The sequence below is a fragment of the Maniola jurtina genome, chromosome 26, assembly GCF_905333055.1.
Source record: "Maniola jurtina chromosome 26, ilManJurt1.1, whole genome shotgun sequence".
NCBI classification, from domain to species: domain Eukaryota; kingdom Metazoa; phylum Arthropoda; class Insecta; order Lepidoptera; family Nymphalidae; genus Maniola; species Maniola jurtina.
In genome coordinates, this window is record NC_060054.1 from 6,467,280 (window position 1) to 6,480,236 (window position 12,957).

General features: G+C 39.8%; 3 protein-coding genes across 3 annotated transcripts in view; all 3 read left to right on the forward strand.

Moving 5' to 3' along the window:
- LOC123878311 (zinc finger protein 345-like) overlaps positions 1–12,957 on the forward strand; it is a 349,298-nt gene that overhangs the window by 128,628 nt on the left and 207,713 nt on the right. The window lies entirely within an intron of this gene.
- Positions 1–12,957, forward strand: part of LOC123878392 (spectrin beta chain, non-erythrocytic 2) — a 117,172-nt gene that overhangs the window by 28,303 nt on the left and 75,912 nt on the right. The window contains exons 4-7 of the mRNA XM_045925589.1: positions 658–825; positions 5,715–5,831; positions 6,415–6,572; positions 8,088–8,203. Of these exons, the coding sequence (XP_045781545.1) occupies positions 658–825; positions 5,715–5,831; positions 6,415–6,572; positions 8,088–8,203 (559 nt within the window). The remainder of the gene's footprint in view (positions 1–657; positions 826–5,714; positions 5,832–6,414; positions 6,573–8,087; positions 8,204–12,957) is intronic.
- On the forward strand, positions 11,258–12,211 carry LOC123878378. Its single transcript, XM_045925575.1, has one exon. It carries the CDS (start codon positions 11,520–11,522, stop codon positions 12,186–12,188), a length of 669 nt encoding a protein of 222 aa, XP_045781531.1. The 5' UTR covers positions 11,258–11,519; the 3' UTR covers positions 12,189–12,211.

The window sequence follows — 12,957 nt, forward strand, 5'->3', positions numbered from 1 at the left end:
GGTGACTGATAGGGGCTCAAAGATTTGTATGAAATTTTTTAAGACCGCGTAACTTTGAAACCGAATATTTTAACAGAAATCTGGAAAACCACAGACATAGATATTAGTTTCTAGAATATGTCTGCAAAATTTCATGGACTTTGGTTGCTTAATATTCAAATGAAATTGGAACTACGATTGTATGAAACGAGTGACGGAGAGAGCCCTCTTAACTGACTGACTGATCTATCAACGCACAGCTCAAACTACTGGACGGATCGGGCTGTTTGGCCGCAGATAGTTAACTATGTATTATAAGGTGACATCCACTAAGAAAGGGTTTTAAAAATTAGTTCAAATTTTAGTTTAAACATTTTAAATAGTCCAATTTGGCCGACTTTGAAGTATTTATCAATCCCAAAATCGCCCAAGGCACCTAAAGAAGTTTTCAATTCAGGAAAATATTTGAAGATCCCATTAACCATGTATTTTTTTTTAAATTGATAATGTTAGCTGGTCTTATCTAATTACTGTACAAATCAAGCCCGCGTGGAATGTACCAAGAATACTGGCTGCATTTCCGCGCTGGGCAGCCAGGCTGATGCTTTGCGCAAAAAATGAGCCAGCCCTTCTATCACCAAATGAGGCTATTGTAACCTATTTTCTGCATATTTCCAGGCGCGGATGGAGGTGGAAGATCTGTTCATAGATCTGGCAGATGGCAGAAGACTCCTGAAGCTGCTGGAGATCATCAGCGGCGAGCGTCTGCCACGACCCAACTCGGGGCGCATGCGCGTACACAAGATCGAGAATGTGAACAAGTCCCTCAGCTTCCTGCACACGAAGGTAGGACTATTCCCTTCACACTCCATACAAGCGAACTGATGTAATTACCTACTACCGGATTAAATACTACTACCGGAACACCGGCCTGTCCGCATACGATTTGTGCATGTGGGTAAAGTCAATCAAGCAGGACAAGGAACATCCGCCTTGCCTCCTCTAAAGAGAACCTGTTTCTCGATATCCTTGTGCTTTCTTTCAAGTTATTTCAATTCCATTCCATTCCATCAGCCTGTATGCGTCCACTGCTGGACATAGGCCTTTCCAAGAGCGTGTCATCAAACACGGCCCTCCGCCTTCCTCATCCACCCGCTCTCCACCACCTTCTTCATTCGCTGCGCTGTTTCATCTTCTATTGTAAGCAAACCGATTTCTCTGAGATTTTTTAACAGATTCGCAAAATTTTTCTTACTCAATAAGGAAAGATTGCAAAGTGCCATATACGAATTTCTGGATCCAATTCTATAACCCTGATGCTGCAGGATACAGCACTGCTTAAGGTGCAAGACATATGTCTGCCCGCGAAATTCAAATTAAATTTGATTTTTCGCAATTTGTAAACTAATACGAAAAAGTAGGCTTATGGCATTTTAATTGCGTCAATGGCAGTATCATCCTCACAGGTTTATATAAAAATCTTTACTTGGAAGGGTCCACTTCAAGAAATTAGTTATAGTATCGACTAATTTGTGAGTAACTCACGTCAAACTCATTATTTCGATTAATTTCTTAACTGAATACTTTCAAGTAAAGATTTTTATGTAAACCTGTCAATATGATACTGCCCTTTGCGGAATTCGAATACCATAAGCCTACTTTGTCGTATTACTTTTCAAATTGCGAAAACCCAAATTAAATTTGAATTTCGCGGGCAGACCCGTGTCATGCCCCTTAAGGATTCAGGAACTGTTGATGGTGAAATCTTATTGTAGGCACCACGTCATTGAACTCAGAGTCCCAAATCTTCAATCCTTATGACCCTGGGTCCAGCGCACCTAAACCGTGAAGAACTGTTAATGGTGAATATTAACAGAATGTACTAAAGCTGTAAGTAATCCCAATAATACGTGAGATATCGGAATTAAACGAGGAATGCCTCGTGTGTCTGATAAGACATTTTTATCAATGTTTTTATTACGTAAGCTCTACCAATCGTAGAGGAAGTGAGATTAGAGGCACTGGTGTTCAAACCATTAGTGTACCCATCTTGTTTCCTCATGTATGTCGTACTGATGACTTTTGAAAATTCAACCCCAAAGTTAGTAAAATTGGGGTTTCAAAGGCTTGAAAAATGTAAAATATTACAATAAATAACCCCTACAATTATCATACTGCTAGTACTCTGCATTCGTCTCATTTTCCCGAAATGTAGTTTTCTGAAGGTTTCGGCCCTACCGCGAGAGAACTGCACACATGTTTTTTAGGGTTCCGAGGGTGCCAACCATCCGGGTGGCTCTTCCGTCTGAGTGAACCATAATAATAGGTATATATGGTAATAATAGGTAGGGAGATATGACTGTTATATGTATTCACAAAATGTGTGTTTCTATTGACGCTATAACAATATTACAAACGAAATGGCCGCCATAAATATAAACAAATAATTAAATAGAGTTGTTTAGATGATACGGAATCCTTCCTGTGCGCATTTGACGCATTTTTTTTATCAATGTTCTGGTTACGTAAATTGAAAAGGAAATGATTAGAGGTACTGGTCTTTAAACCATTAGTGTATCTTGTTTCCTCATGCCTTGTTGATAGACGATAGTGCACAAAGGTTTTTTTTATTATGAAGTACTTTTTGTGACAATACTAGGCTAGGAAATGCTGTTTTACACGTTATTTCTAGGTTATCCATACTTAATATTATAAAATGCGAAAGTGTGTCTGTCTGTCGCTCCATTTGTCTGTAACGAGTAGCTTTTCATGGCCCAGCTCAAAATCAAAATCATTTATTCAAAGTAGGTACTATTATACACCTTTTGATGGTCAGAATTGTTAGATTTGTATGATGATAATATTATAGTGGTGATAATTTTTTTTTTATAAAAGAATATTAGCCATGCTAATCATGACTAATACTCCCCTTTCCCCTCCAACTAAGCGTAAAGCGTGTGCCAGCCCGGCTAGCATGGGCAGTAGATACAAATTATATCCCCCGTTTATATCCACTGATGTCATAGAAATCAGTGGATATAATCGGGGATATAATTTTTATCTACTGCCCGTGCTAGCCGGGCAGGAGTGGGTACGACAATAGTTCAACGGGTGGGATTTGAACCGCCGACCTTTCGGAATTCAGTCCGCTCCTCAACCGTTGAGCTATCGAGGCTCAAGCTCAGCACTTTTATTAATTACGTAAACTTAAAACTAAAGCTACGATGGTTCTAAACGCGCCCAGGTCTGGGAAGAGCCCACAACAAACTCAGCCGGGTATACATGTATAAATATCTAGATATCTAGACATTAGCATGTAAGGAGTAGCGAGCCGAGGCCAGAAGCTATGTCCTTATCAGATAAGTGATAACAGAACCGATATAGCTTACACATTACGACATAATTAGTTTACCTACTCATTAAAATATATGGTGATAGATTTTGTTACGTGAGTAAAGACATGCGGTCATTTCATGGGTCTATGACTCAACTCCTTATTAGAATAGAATAGATTTTTATTCAAATAAACTTTTACAAGTGCTTTTGAATCGTCAAATAACTTACCTAATAATTTATATAGGTATAATTTGTATAGGATAATATTATATAGAAACGTATAATAATTTATTTTTATTTTATTTATTAATTACTAGCTTATTCCCGAGACGTCGTCTGCGCGGACTATACAAAACTCCTATTTTACTCCCTAAATCATCCGCTAAAAAAGGAATTTTGAAAATTCATCCCTTAAGGGGTTATTATAAGGGGTTTGAAAATTGAATTTTGAGATACTAATTATTTGTTCATGAACACATTTCTGATGTAACCACAAATTCACGGTTTTCGGATTTTTCCCTATACTAGTGCAGATCTACCAACTCGCCAAATTTCATGATTGTAGGTCAATGAGAAGTACCCTATAGGTTTTCTTGACAGACACGACAGACGAACAAAGTGATCCTATAAGGGTTCCGTTTTTTTCCTATTGAGGTAAGGAACCTTAACAAGGTTTAATTGATGTCGAAGCGAAGAAAGGAGTGCGCTAATAGTATTAGCTGAGGTTGAAGCACTAAAATAGCGCATACCAGCCGAAGCCCTACAAACTCTACCTACATTTGGTGGATTCAAGCTCTTACGCAATTACTAGCCCAGATTTAAAAGAAATTAAAGTAACAAATTCATCCAAGAATAACAAGTGTAAATTAAAAATTTATAACATCCCCGACAAGTGAAGGTTACAGTAACTAGAAAAGACCGAAAAGACCTGATAACTTTCAAACGGCTGAACTGATTTTCTTGGACTATTCCGCGCCTACGATCTAAATTATCTGAGTTTTACAAAACATCATTTTCAAATAAATAATTATGTATTTAGGCAACGTCCATCTTGACAGCTTGACATTTGTCAATTGATATAATATTATGAACCTAAGGGTTATCTAACCTTCTTTTCTACAAGAAAACTAGAAAAGAGCTGATAACTCTTAAACGGCTGAACCAATTTTTTTGGATTATAGCTAAGAACACTCTCGATCAAGCCACCTTTCAAACAAAAAAAAAGTAAATTAAAATCGGTTCATTCGTTTAGGCGCTACGATGCCACAGACAGATACACAGATACACAGACACACAGATACACACGTCAAACTTATAACACCCCTCTTTTTGGGTCGGGGGTTAAAAAATATAATAATGCGAGTGCATACATTTAATTGTGTCAAATATTTTAGCAAAGATTTTAGTCCTTAAGGGCTCTTAATCCTAGTGGTAATCATATCCTATCCGCGGAGTGAAGAGTAGCGCTTTCTCTGCTATGCAATCCCATACAAATGATAGAGACAAACAGACATTGCGCTATACTAACTTCATTTTACGGATAGGGTATAGCCACGGCTGAATCCTCCCACCAGACCAGACCAGACTAGATACAAAAATATAGATTCCCAAATAGCCCCTGCCAGGAATCAAACCCGGGATCCCACTTATAAGATCACTGCGCTTACCACTGCGCAGTAGTCGTCAAACGACCGTCTTACAATACCATATTATGCTGTAGTTCATTCATCATCATGATCAACCCATTACCGGCTCACTACAGAGGACGGCTCTCCTCTCAGAGTGAGAAAGGTTTTGGCTACAGTCTATACCACGCTGGCCTTATGCTGATTGGCAGACTTTACACATCTTTGAGAACATTATGGAGAAACACTCAGGCATACAGGTTTCCTCACGATGTTTTCCTTCACCGTTGAAACAAGTGATATTTAATTACGTACTTAAACGCATAACGCCGAAAAGTTAGAAATGCGTGCCCGGGATCGAACCCCTGACCTCCGGTTAGGAAGAGGACGTTCTAACCACTAGGCTATCACAGCTTATACAGAACAATTATAATATAGTAAAATTGTTTTTTTTTAAATCATTAATGGCTCTTGAAAATCTCCATTTTTAGGCTTTTGAGGCATCTTAGTGCGTAAGTAAACTATCACACTAATATTATAAGGGCGAAAGTTTGTATGTGTGTGTGTGTATGTTTGTTACTCCTTCACGCAAAAACCACTGGACGGATTTGGCTGAAATTCAGAATGGAGATAGATAATATCCTGGATTAGCACATAGGCTACTTTTTATCCTGGAAAATTAAAGAGTTCCCACGGGATTTCAAAAACCTAAATTCACGCGGGCGAAGTCGCGGGCATCGGCTAGTATTTGATAATTTATTTTAATTCCACCAGGTGCGGCTGGAGTCGATAGGTGCTGAGGATATCGTGGACGGCAACCCGCGCCTCATCCTCGGCCTGATCTGGACCATCATCCTGCGCTTCCAGATCCAGGAGATCGAAATCGATGTGGTAAGCTCCAGCTCTCTTATGGTTTCCTTTATTGTTGTTCTTATTCTTTGTGGCTATGCAGGTTCTCGGATACCCTGTATCCTGACTGACTGACTGATCTATCAACGCGCAGCTCTAACTACTGGACGGATCGGGCTGAAAGGCATGCAGATAGCTATAATGACGTAGATATCTGCTCAGAAAGGATTTTCGAAAATTCAACCCCTAAGGGGATAAAGGGACTTCGTCTGTGATGGCGTTTGCTGGCGCGCGTGCTGTGCTTGTTTGGAGTGTTTTTTTTGTTAAGAGTGGCTGGTTTTTGTGGTAGTTGGTGTTTTTGGTGGTGGAACTGACAAGGAATCGCTCTAAAGGGGCGCCGCGCGTATGTCGGCGGGCGCCGGCGCAGACGGAGTCCATACTTGTATAAATTCAATATCTTGAAAATATCACAAACTTGACATTGGCTAACCAGAGTAAAGCCAGATTTAAAGAAAAAAAAGGGGATAAAGTAGGGGTTTGAAAAAGTTGCAAAAAAAAAAAGAAAATGCAAATATTTTTTTCTCCAGCAAATAAACATTCTAATTGAACTTTATAATTTTTCCAGGACGAAGAAAATGAATCTTCAGAGAAGAAATCAGCCAAGGATGCTCTGCTGCTGTGGTGTCAACGCAAGACCAGCGGCTACCACGGCGTGCATATACACAACTTCACCGACTCCTGGAGGTCTGGCCTCGGCTTCAACGCGCTTATACATGCTCACAGGTGAGAAGTCCGAGAAGATTTAAAAAAAAAGAAGAATATTAGCCATGTTAATCATGACTAATACTCCCCTTTCCCCTCCAATTAAGCGTAAAGCTTGTGCCAGGAGTGGGTACGACAATAGTGCAGGTTTGGTTTGAACCGCCGACCTTTCGGAATTCAGTCCGCTCCTCAACCGTTGAGCTATCGAGGCTCTATAAATCTATACATATAATAAAATTGTAGAAAAGTGGTGTCTGTACAATGGAAATATATAAAAAAAGAGGCAGGGGTTGTTATTATATCGATACCGAACCCGAAATTGTAATTAATTTTTTTTTGTCTGTTTGTCTGTGTGTTTGTGCACGCTAATATCAGAAACGGCTTATTTGATTTAGATACGGTTTTCACTAATATATTGTAGTAAGCTTCACTTAACATTTAGTGTTTATTTCATGTGAATCGGTTCATAAATAAAAAAGTTATGTCAATTTAAAGAATCACGGCGAACATTTTTAACGTACAGAGTATATGCTGCCCGAAAAGTCACTATTCCACGCGAACGAAGTCGCGGGCACAGCTAGTAAGTAAATATATAAGTATCAAGAGTCAAGACTAATTGCGCCGCCGGAAAGCCAATCCTACTGAGAAGAGGCACTGTGAGACTTTGAATACAGGCCTCATGGTCTTTGAATAATGGCGTTTTTTAATTAAAGAAGAAAGTACGCTTGAATGAAATAAAAAAATTAAGTATAGGTTTGTATGAAATTTAAGTAACTATATGGTTTTTAAAGTGGCCCTTCTTAAGCGCCTCTTCATACAAACGTATTACGCCTCTCATTCTATTATTTGTAGTTGTAGATCTAAAATTAAGCCAGATATCGATTTTTCTCTCCATTATCTATGCTCTAAAATAATAAATTTAGTAAAAATGTATTTATTTCAAACGTTCTGGCCCTCGAAAAGTCTCTATTTTAGGGCTTTTGAGGCAACTTCGTGGGTAAATAAAAATATTATGACCTGAATATGATATCATAATTATGATAAACTAGCTGTGCCCGCGATTTCGTTCGCGTGGAATGGCTCTCAGCGCGCTTTATATAGCCACGGACGCTCAGGCGCGAGGCGTGTAGTACGTACTCTGTACGTTAAAAATGTTCGCCGTGATTCTTTAAATTGACATAACTTTTTTATTTATGAACCGATTGACATGAAATAAACACTAAATGTTAAGTGAAGCTTACTACAATATATTAGTGAAAACCGTATCTAAATCGAATAAGCCGTTTCTGATATTAGCGTGCACAAACACACAGACAAACAGACAAAAAAAAATTAATTACAATTTCGGGTTCGGCATCGATGTAATAACAACCCCTGCTACTTTTTTTAATATATTTCCATGGTACAGACACCACTTTTCTACAATTTTATTATATGTAAGTATAGATGTTTTAATCACTAGGCCGTGAAAGCTGTCTGATATAAAAAATGGGATTTTTACGAGTAAAATTGAATACGCTACACTTTGTTCCCCAGGCCGGATCTGTTCCGCTGGACCGAGGTGCCCACCGCTGAACACGTGGAGACCCTCAACCATGCCTTCGACGTCGCCCACAAGCACCTCGGCATACCGAAACTGCTGGACGCTGAGGGTATGCTATGAACTCACTATGAATAACTCCAAATATATGTGTGTGTGTATCAAGTGTAAATTAAAAATTTATAACACCCCCCACAAGTGAAGGTTACAGTAACTAGGTGGCTTGATCGAGAGTGTTCTTAGCTATAAATAATCGAAGAAAATCGGTTCAACCGTTTGAAAGTTATCAGCTCTTTTCTAGTTTTCTTATTGAGGTTTTTGTGTTGGGAGTTATTTAAATTTTGAGTTATTACTCATACAATTGTCAAATACTATAAGTACATCAATAGTCTATCAGTTTACCTACGAGACGATAGATGGCAGCACATGTATATAAAATTGCGCTATAGCTCATAGTTTAGGACTCTTCAAAGAGTGTGCACTTTACATTTAGTGAAACTATCGGTTTTTCGAACTATGTGAATTTTTGATTAATCATACTTCTCCAATAGAAGGAAATGGTTACGATTGATATGCCGTAATAACAAAAATAAAATTTCTAATAAAAAAAATTCATTAAAATCGGTTCATTAGTTTAAGAGCTACTATGCCACAGACCTATGCCCTCGGTCTTGGGGCCACACAAGACCGTTAACTCGGCACAAGGAAGGACAGAGCTATCTTCTCTGTGTTTCACTTGGGCGACTCCTCTCTGGCGCGTCCACGTCGCGGGGGTGGGCATCACGTGAGTTAGTAGGCCGGCTCACGTGGTGGCGAAGTTCAGAGGGGGACCCAGTACTGCGGGGTATATCGCGGTCCCCTGCCTAGGGCTACAGGTGAAGACCTTAACGGCAGTGTTAGCGGAGATTTAGTTAATCGGAACGGTAACATTTGGCGGAGGAGGCACGCTTAGTTGCAGAGCGTAAGTTGTAACCTGAAACTAGGCAGCAGTAGTTTCAGTAGGGTTCTGAGGCCGAAGACGTGGAGTCAGGTAGGGTTTGGAATCTAGCACTTGCACAGGCGTAACCCCTAGGGTATAAACGGCGGCAAGCTGCGATGTCGGAAGGCAACGGGATACCACCGACATTAATTTCCCTAGTTAGTCAGTTAATATGGAAGAAGGAACAAAATGTATGGCCCCGAGTTCCCGGCGTCCCTTAAATGGGACAGGGGTGCTAAGAATCTCCGGGGGAAAACTTAAAAAGAAAATAAAAATTGGCACATGGAATGTAAGAGGACTTAGAAGACCAGAAAAAGTAATAAATGTAGCTATAGAAATGGAACGATTAGGTGTTTCGATTTTGGGGTTGAGCGAAGTCAAGTGGAGTGATACAGGAAAACATGTAGCGAATAGTGATAAGATAATGTACTACTCAGGAGCTGATACCTCCGCGGAAACATATGGTGTTGCTATTATGATTGATAAATGCGTAGAATCTTCTATATCCAACTTTGTACCGCTCTCTAATCGCGCGATGATGCTACAATTTAAAACAACACCAAGACCCTTGAATATTATTCAAGTTTATGCACCAACCACGGATAAACCGATGACTGACATAGAAAATTTCTATGAAGAAATAAATCAACTATTAGGACTCACAAAAAATGAGGAAATTAATATTATTTTGGGGGATTTCAATGCAAAAATCGGCAAAGGTGAAGTACCCGGAGTCGTCGGAAGATTTGGTCTTGGAGAAAGAAATGAGCGTGGAGACTTGTTAGTGCAATTCTGTCAAGAAAAGAGTTTGGTCGTAACAAACACATTATTTCAAATGCCACCAAGAAGGCTTTACACCTGGACATCACCAGCTCACACTGCTAACAACATAGTACGTAACCAAATAGATTATGTTTTAATCAATACCAGGTTTAAGAACTGCATTGCTACAGCTAAGACCTACCCAGGTGCAGATATAGGGTCTGACCATAATCCTGTGATCATCGACTTGGCATGTCATCTAAAATACTACAGACCTAAAAAGCGTAACATCAAGGTAGACATAAGTAAATTAAAAATGTTGAACATCAAAGGACAAGTACACACACAAATTAATGAGTGGGCAGTCGAAAAAAGACAGCAATTTGGCGAAAATAAAGAAGGAATTTGGGATAGTCTCAAGGAGAAAGTTTCAGATATAAATAGAACTATATTAAAAGCATCGAAGACTATTAAAAAGGAAGTTTGGATGACTGACAGAATTATGGAACTCATAGAAGAGCGGCGCCTGTATAAATCAACAGATACAGCTAAATATCAGGCCTTAGATAAGAGAATACGCCGTGAATCACGCTGGGCTCGGAATGAGTGGTACGAACAGCGTTGCGACCACATAGAAGCTCTTATGAAGAAGCATGATTTGTTTAGTCTCCATAAAGAAGTCAAAGATATGGCAGGTATTCACAAAAAGCGCCATCACTCACTTTTGGAAGATAATCAGGGGAACATTATTCTGGACGCTGCTACTAAGAAATGTCATTGGGAACAATACATAAAAGACCTGTACAGTGACAACACCCGCAGGTTAACAAATAGCATGAGTGAAGCGGATGGACCTGACATTTTAAAATCTGAAGTATTATGGGCACTAAAGAATGCTAAAAGTGGAAAGGCAACTGGTCCAGACAATGTAAATGTAGAGATTCTGAAACTGCTAGAGCCAGAAAATATTTCCATACTCGTACAGTATTATAATTATATCTATAGTACTGGCAAAATCCCTGAAGATTGGCTTAAGTCAACATTTATCACTCTACCTAAAAAGAAAAATGCAAGAAAATGCCAGGAGTTCCGTACTATAAGTCTCATGAGTCACATGCTAAAAACCTTTTTGAAGATCATACATAAACGTATAAGGACAAAATGTGAAGACCAACTGAGTGATAACCAATTTGGATTTCGTGCGGGTATGGGAACAAGGGAGGCGCAGTTTGCGCTCAACGTACTGGTTCAGAAATGCAGAGATATGCAACAAGATGTGTTCTTGTGTTTTATCGACTATGAAAAAGCCTTTGACCGTGTTCAACACGAGATACTTATGAAACTTCTTGTAGATACAGGCATAGACACTAAGGACATACATATCATCATGAACCTGTACTGGGAACAAACTGCAACAATCAGGGTAGACGGTGAAGAAACAGACGCCATTAAAATCGAAAAAGGTGTGCGGCAAGGATGCATTCTTTCGCCTCTACTATTCAATTTGTACTCGGAACACGTTATTAAAGATGCTCTAGATGATATTGCACTGGGAGTTATTGTTAATGGGCAAGTGATTAATAATCTACGTTATGCTGACGATACTGTCCTAATAGCTTCCACGCAGCAAGACCTACAAGAAATAGTTAATAGAGTAAACGAGTGCAGTAATAGGGTGGGGTTAAGCATGAATGTGTCAAAAACAAAGTATATGGTTGTTTCGAAGAAGCCACAATTGCTGTCACAAATACAAATCGGACATAATACCTTAGAGAGAGTTGACAAATACAAATATCTTGGGTCATGGCTAACAGACGCATGGAAAAGTGACACTGACATCCGGGTTCGCATTGAAATTGCTCGCCAATCTTTTATGAAGATGAAGAAAGTTCTTTGTGGTCGTCAACTTTCTCTAAAACTCCGTATCAGACTCCTACAATGCTACATTTGGCCCGTAGTTTTATATGGTTGTGAGGCATGGACCCTAGTGGAGGACTTGAGGAAAAAGATCGACGCCTTTGAAATGTGGACGTATCGCAGGATGCTTCACATAAGCTGGACGGCTAAGGTGTCCAACGCTGAGGTTCTTGCCAGGTTGCAGAAGAAGACCGAGTTAGTTAAAGCCATCAAGCAGCGTAAGATCTCGTACCTGGGCCATATTTTGCGACACGATAGGTACCGCCTGCTGCAGATAATTATGATGGGAAAAATTGCTGGAAAAAGAGGGGTTGGAAGAAGGAAGAAGTCATGGCTACGTAACATAAGGGAGTGGACTGGCATAAAAACAGTAGGAGAACTATTCCGGCTAGCCATGGACAAGGAGAAGTTTAAAAAACTGACTGCTGACCTTCAGTAATGGAGAGGCACATAAAGAAGAAAGAAGAAGAATGCCACAGACAGATACTCAGATACACACGTCAAACTTATAACACCCCTCTTTTTGGGTCGGGGGTTAATTAAAGGCACCTAGTCAGTACTAGTAGTCGTTTTACAGCGTACCTAGCGTTAAAACAGGTCACATGAGGCATTTGACGCCTGCTAGTGTAGGTGAAACCTAAGCTTTTTTCAAGTTTCATAAAACGTGGACTGTGCTACTGAGTAGACTAACAGATGAAAGGCGATGAAATATTTTTGACGTGACAACGTCTTATAATTCGATAGAGCCGGCTGCACGCACGAAAAAACATGACTCATGCGGCGTTACCTCGCTCTGAGGCGTTCCATGTAAGGCTTGAAGTGCAAGCGAGAGCGCGGAACGAGCGACAAAGAAGCACAATCGGCCTTTGTTGTCACGTTCAACTATCGTCAGTAAACCGACTTTACAGACAACCAATTTTTTTTTGACTTATTTTAGGGTTACGTACTAGAACCACAGAAGTAGCGAACAGAGTCAAATCTTGATACAAGCGCGCTACGATAGGTACACTACTACAAGCTTGAGGCGCGTGTGTGCGTGAGCACAGGCGCTACGTCGCGTACGGAGAGAAATCGGTTTATACCGGCTCGGCCTGTGCTCAAGCTCAGGGGCTGCAGTACACGTCGCGCGTCGTGTTTCCATTTAATTTAATGTTAATGATAATAATTTAAATAGATTTAGAACTACTAGAAGTTGAAGTTTTTAGATT

Excerpts from the sequence above, each read along its gene's own strand:
- LOC123878378 (XM_045925575.1), top strand. The coding sequence starts at position 11,520 with ATGAATGTGTCAAAAACAAAGTATATGGTTGTTTCGAAGAAGCCACAA.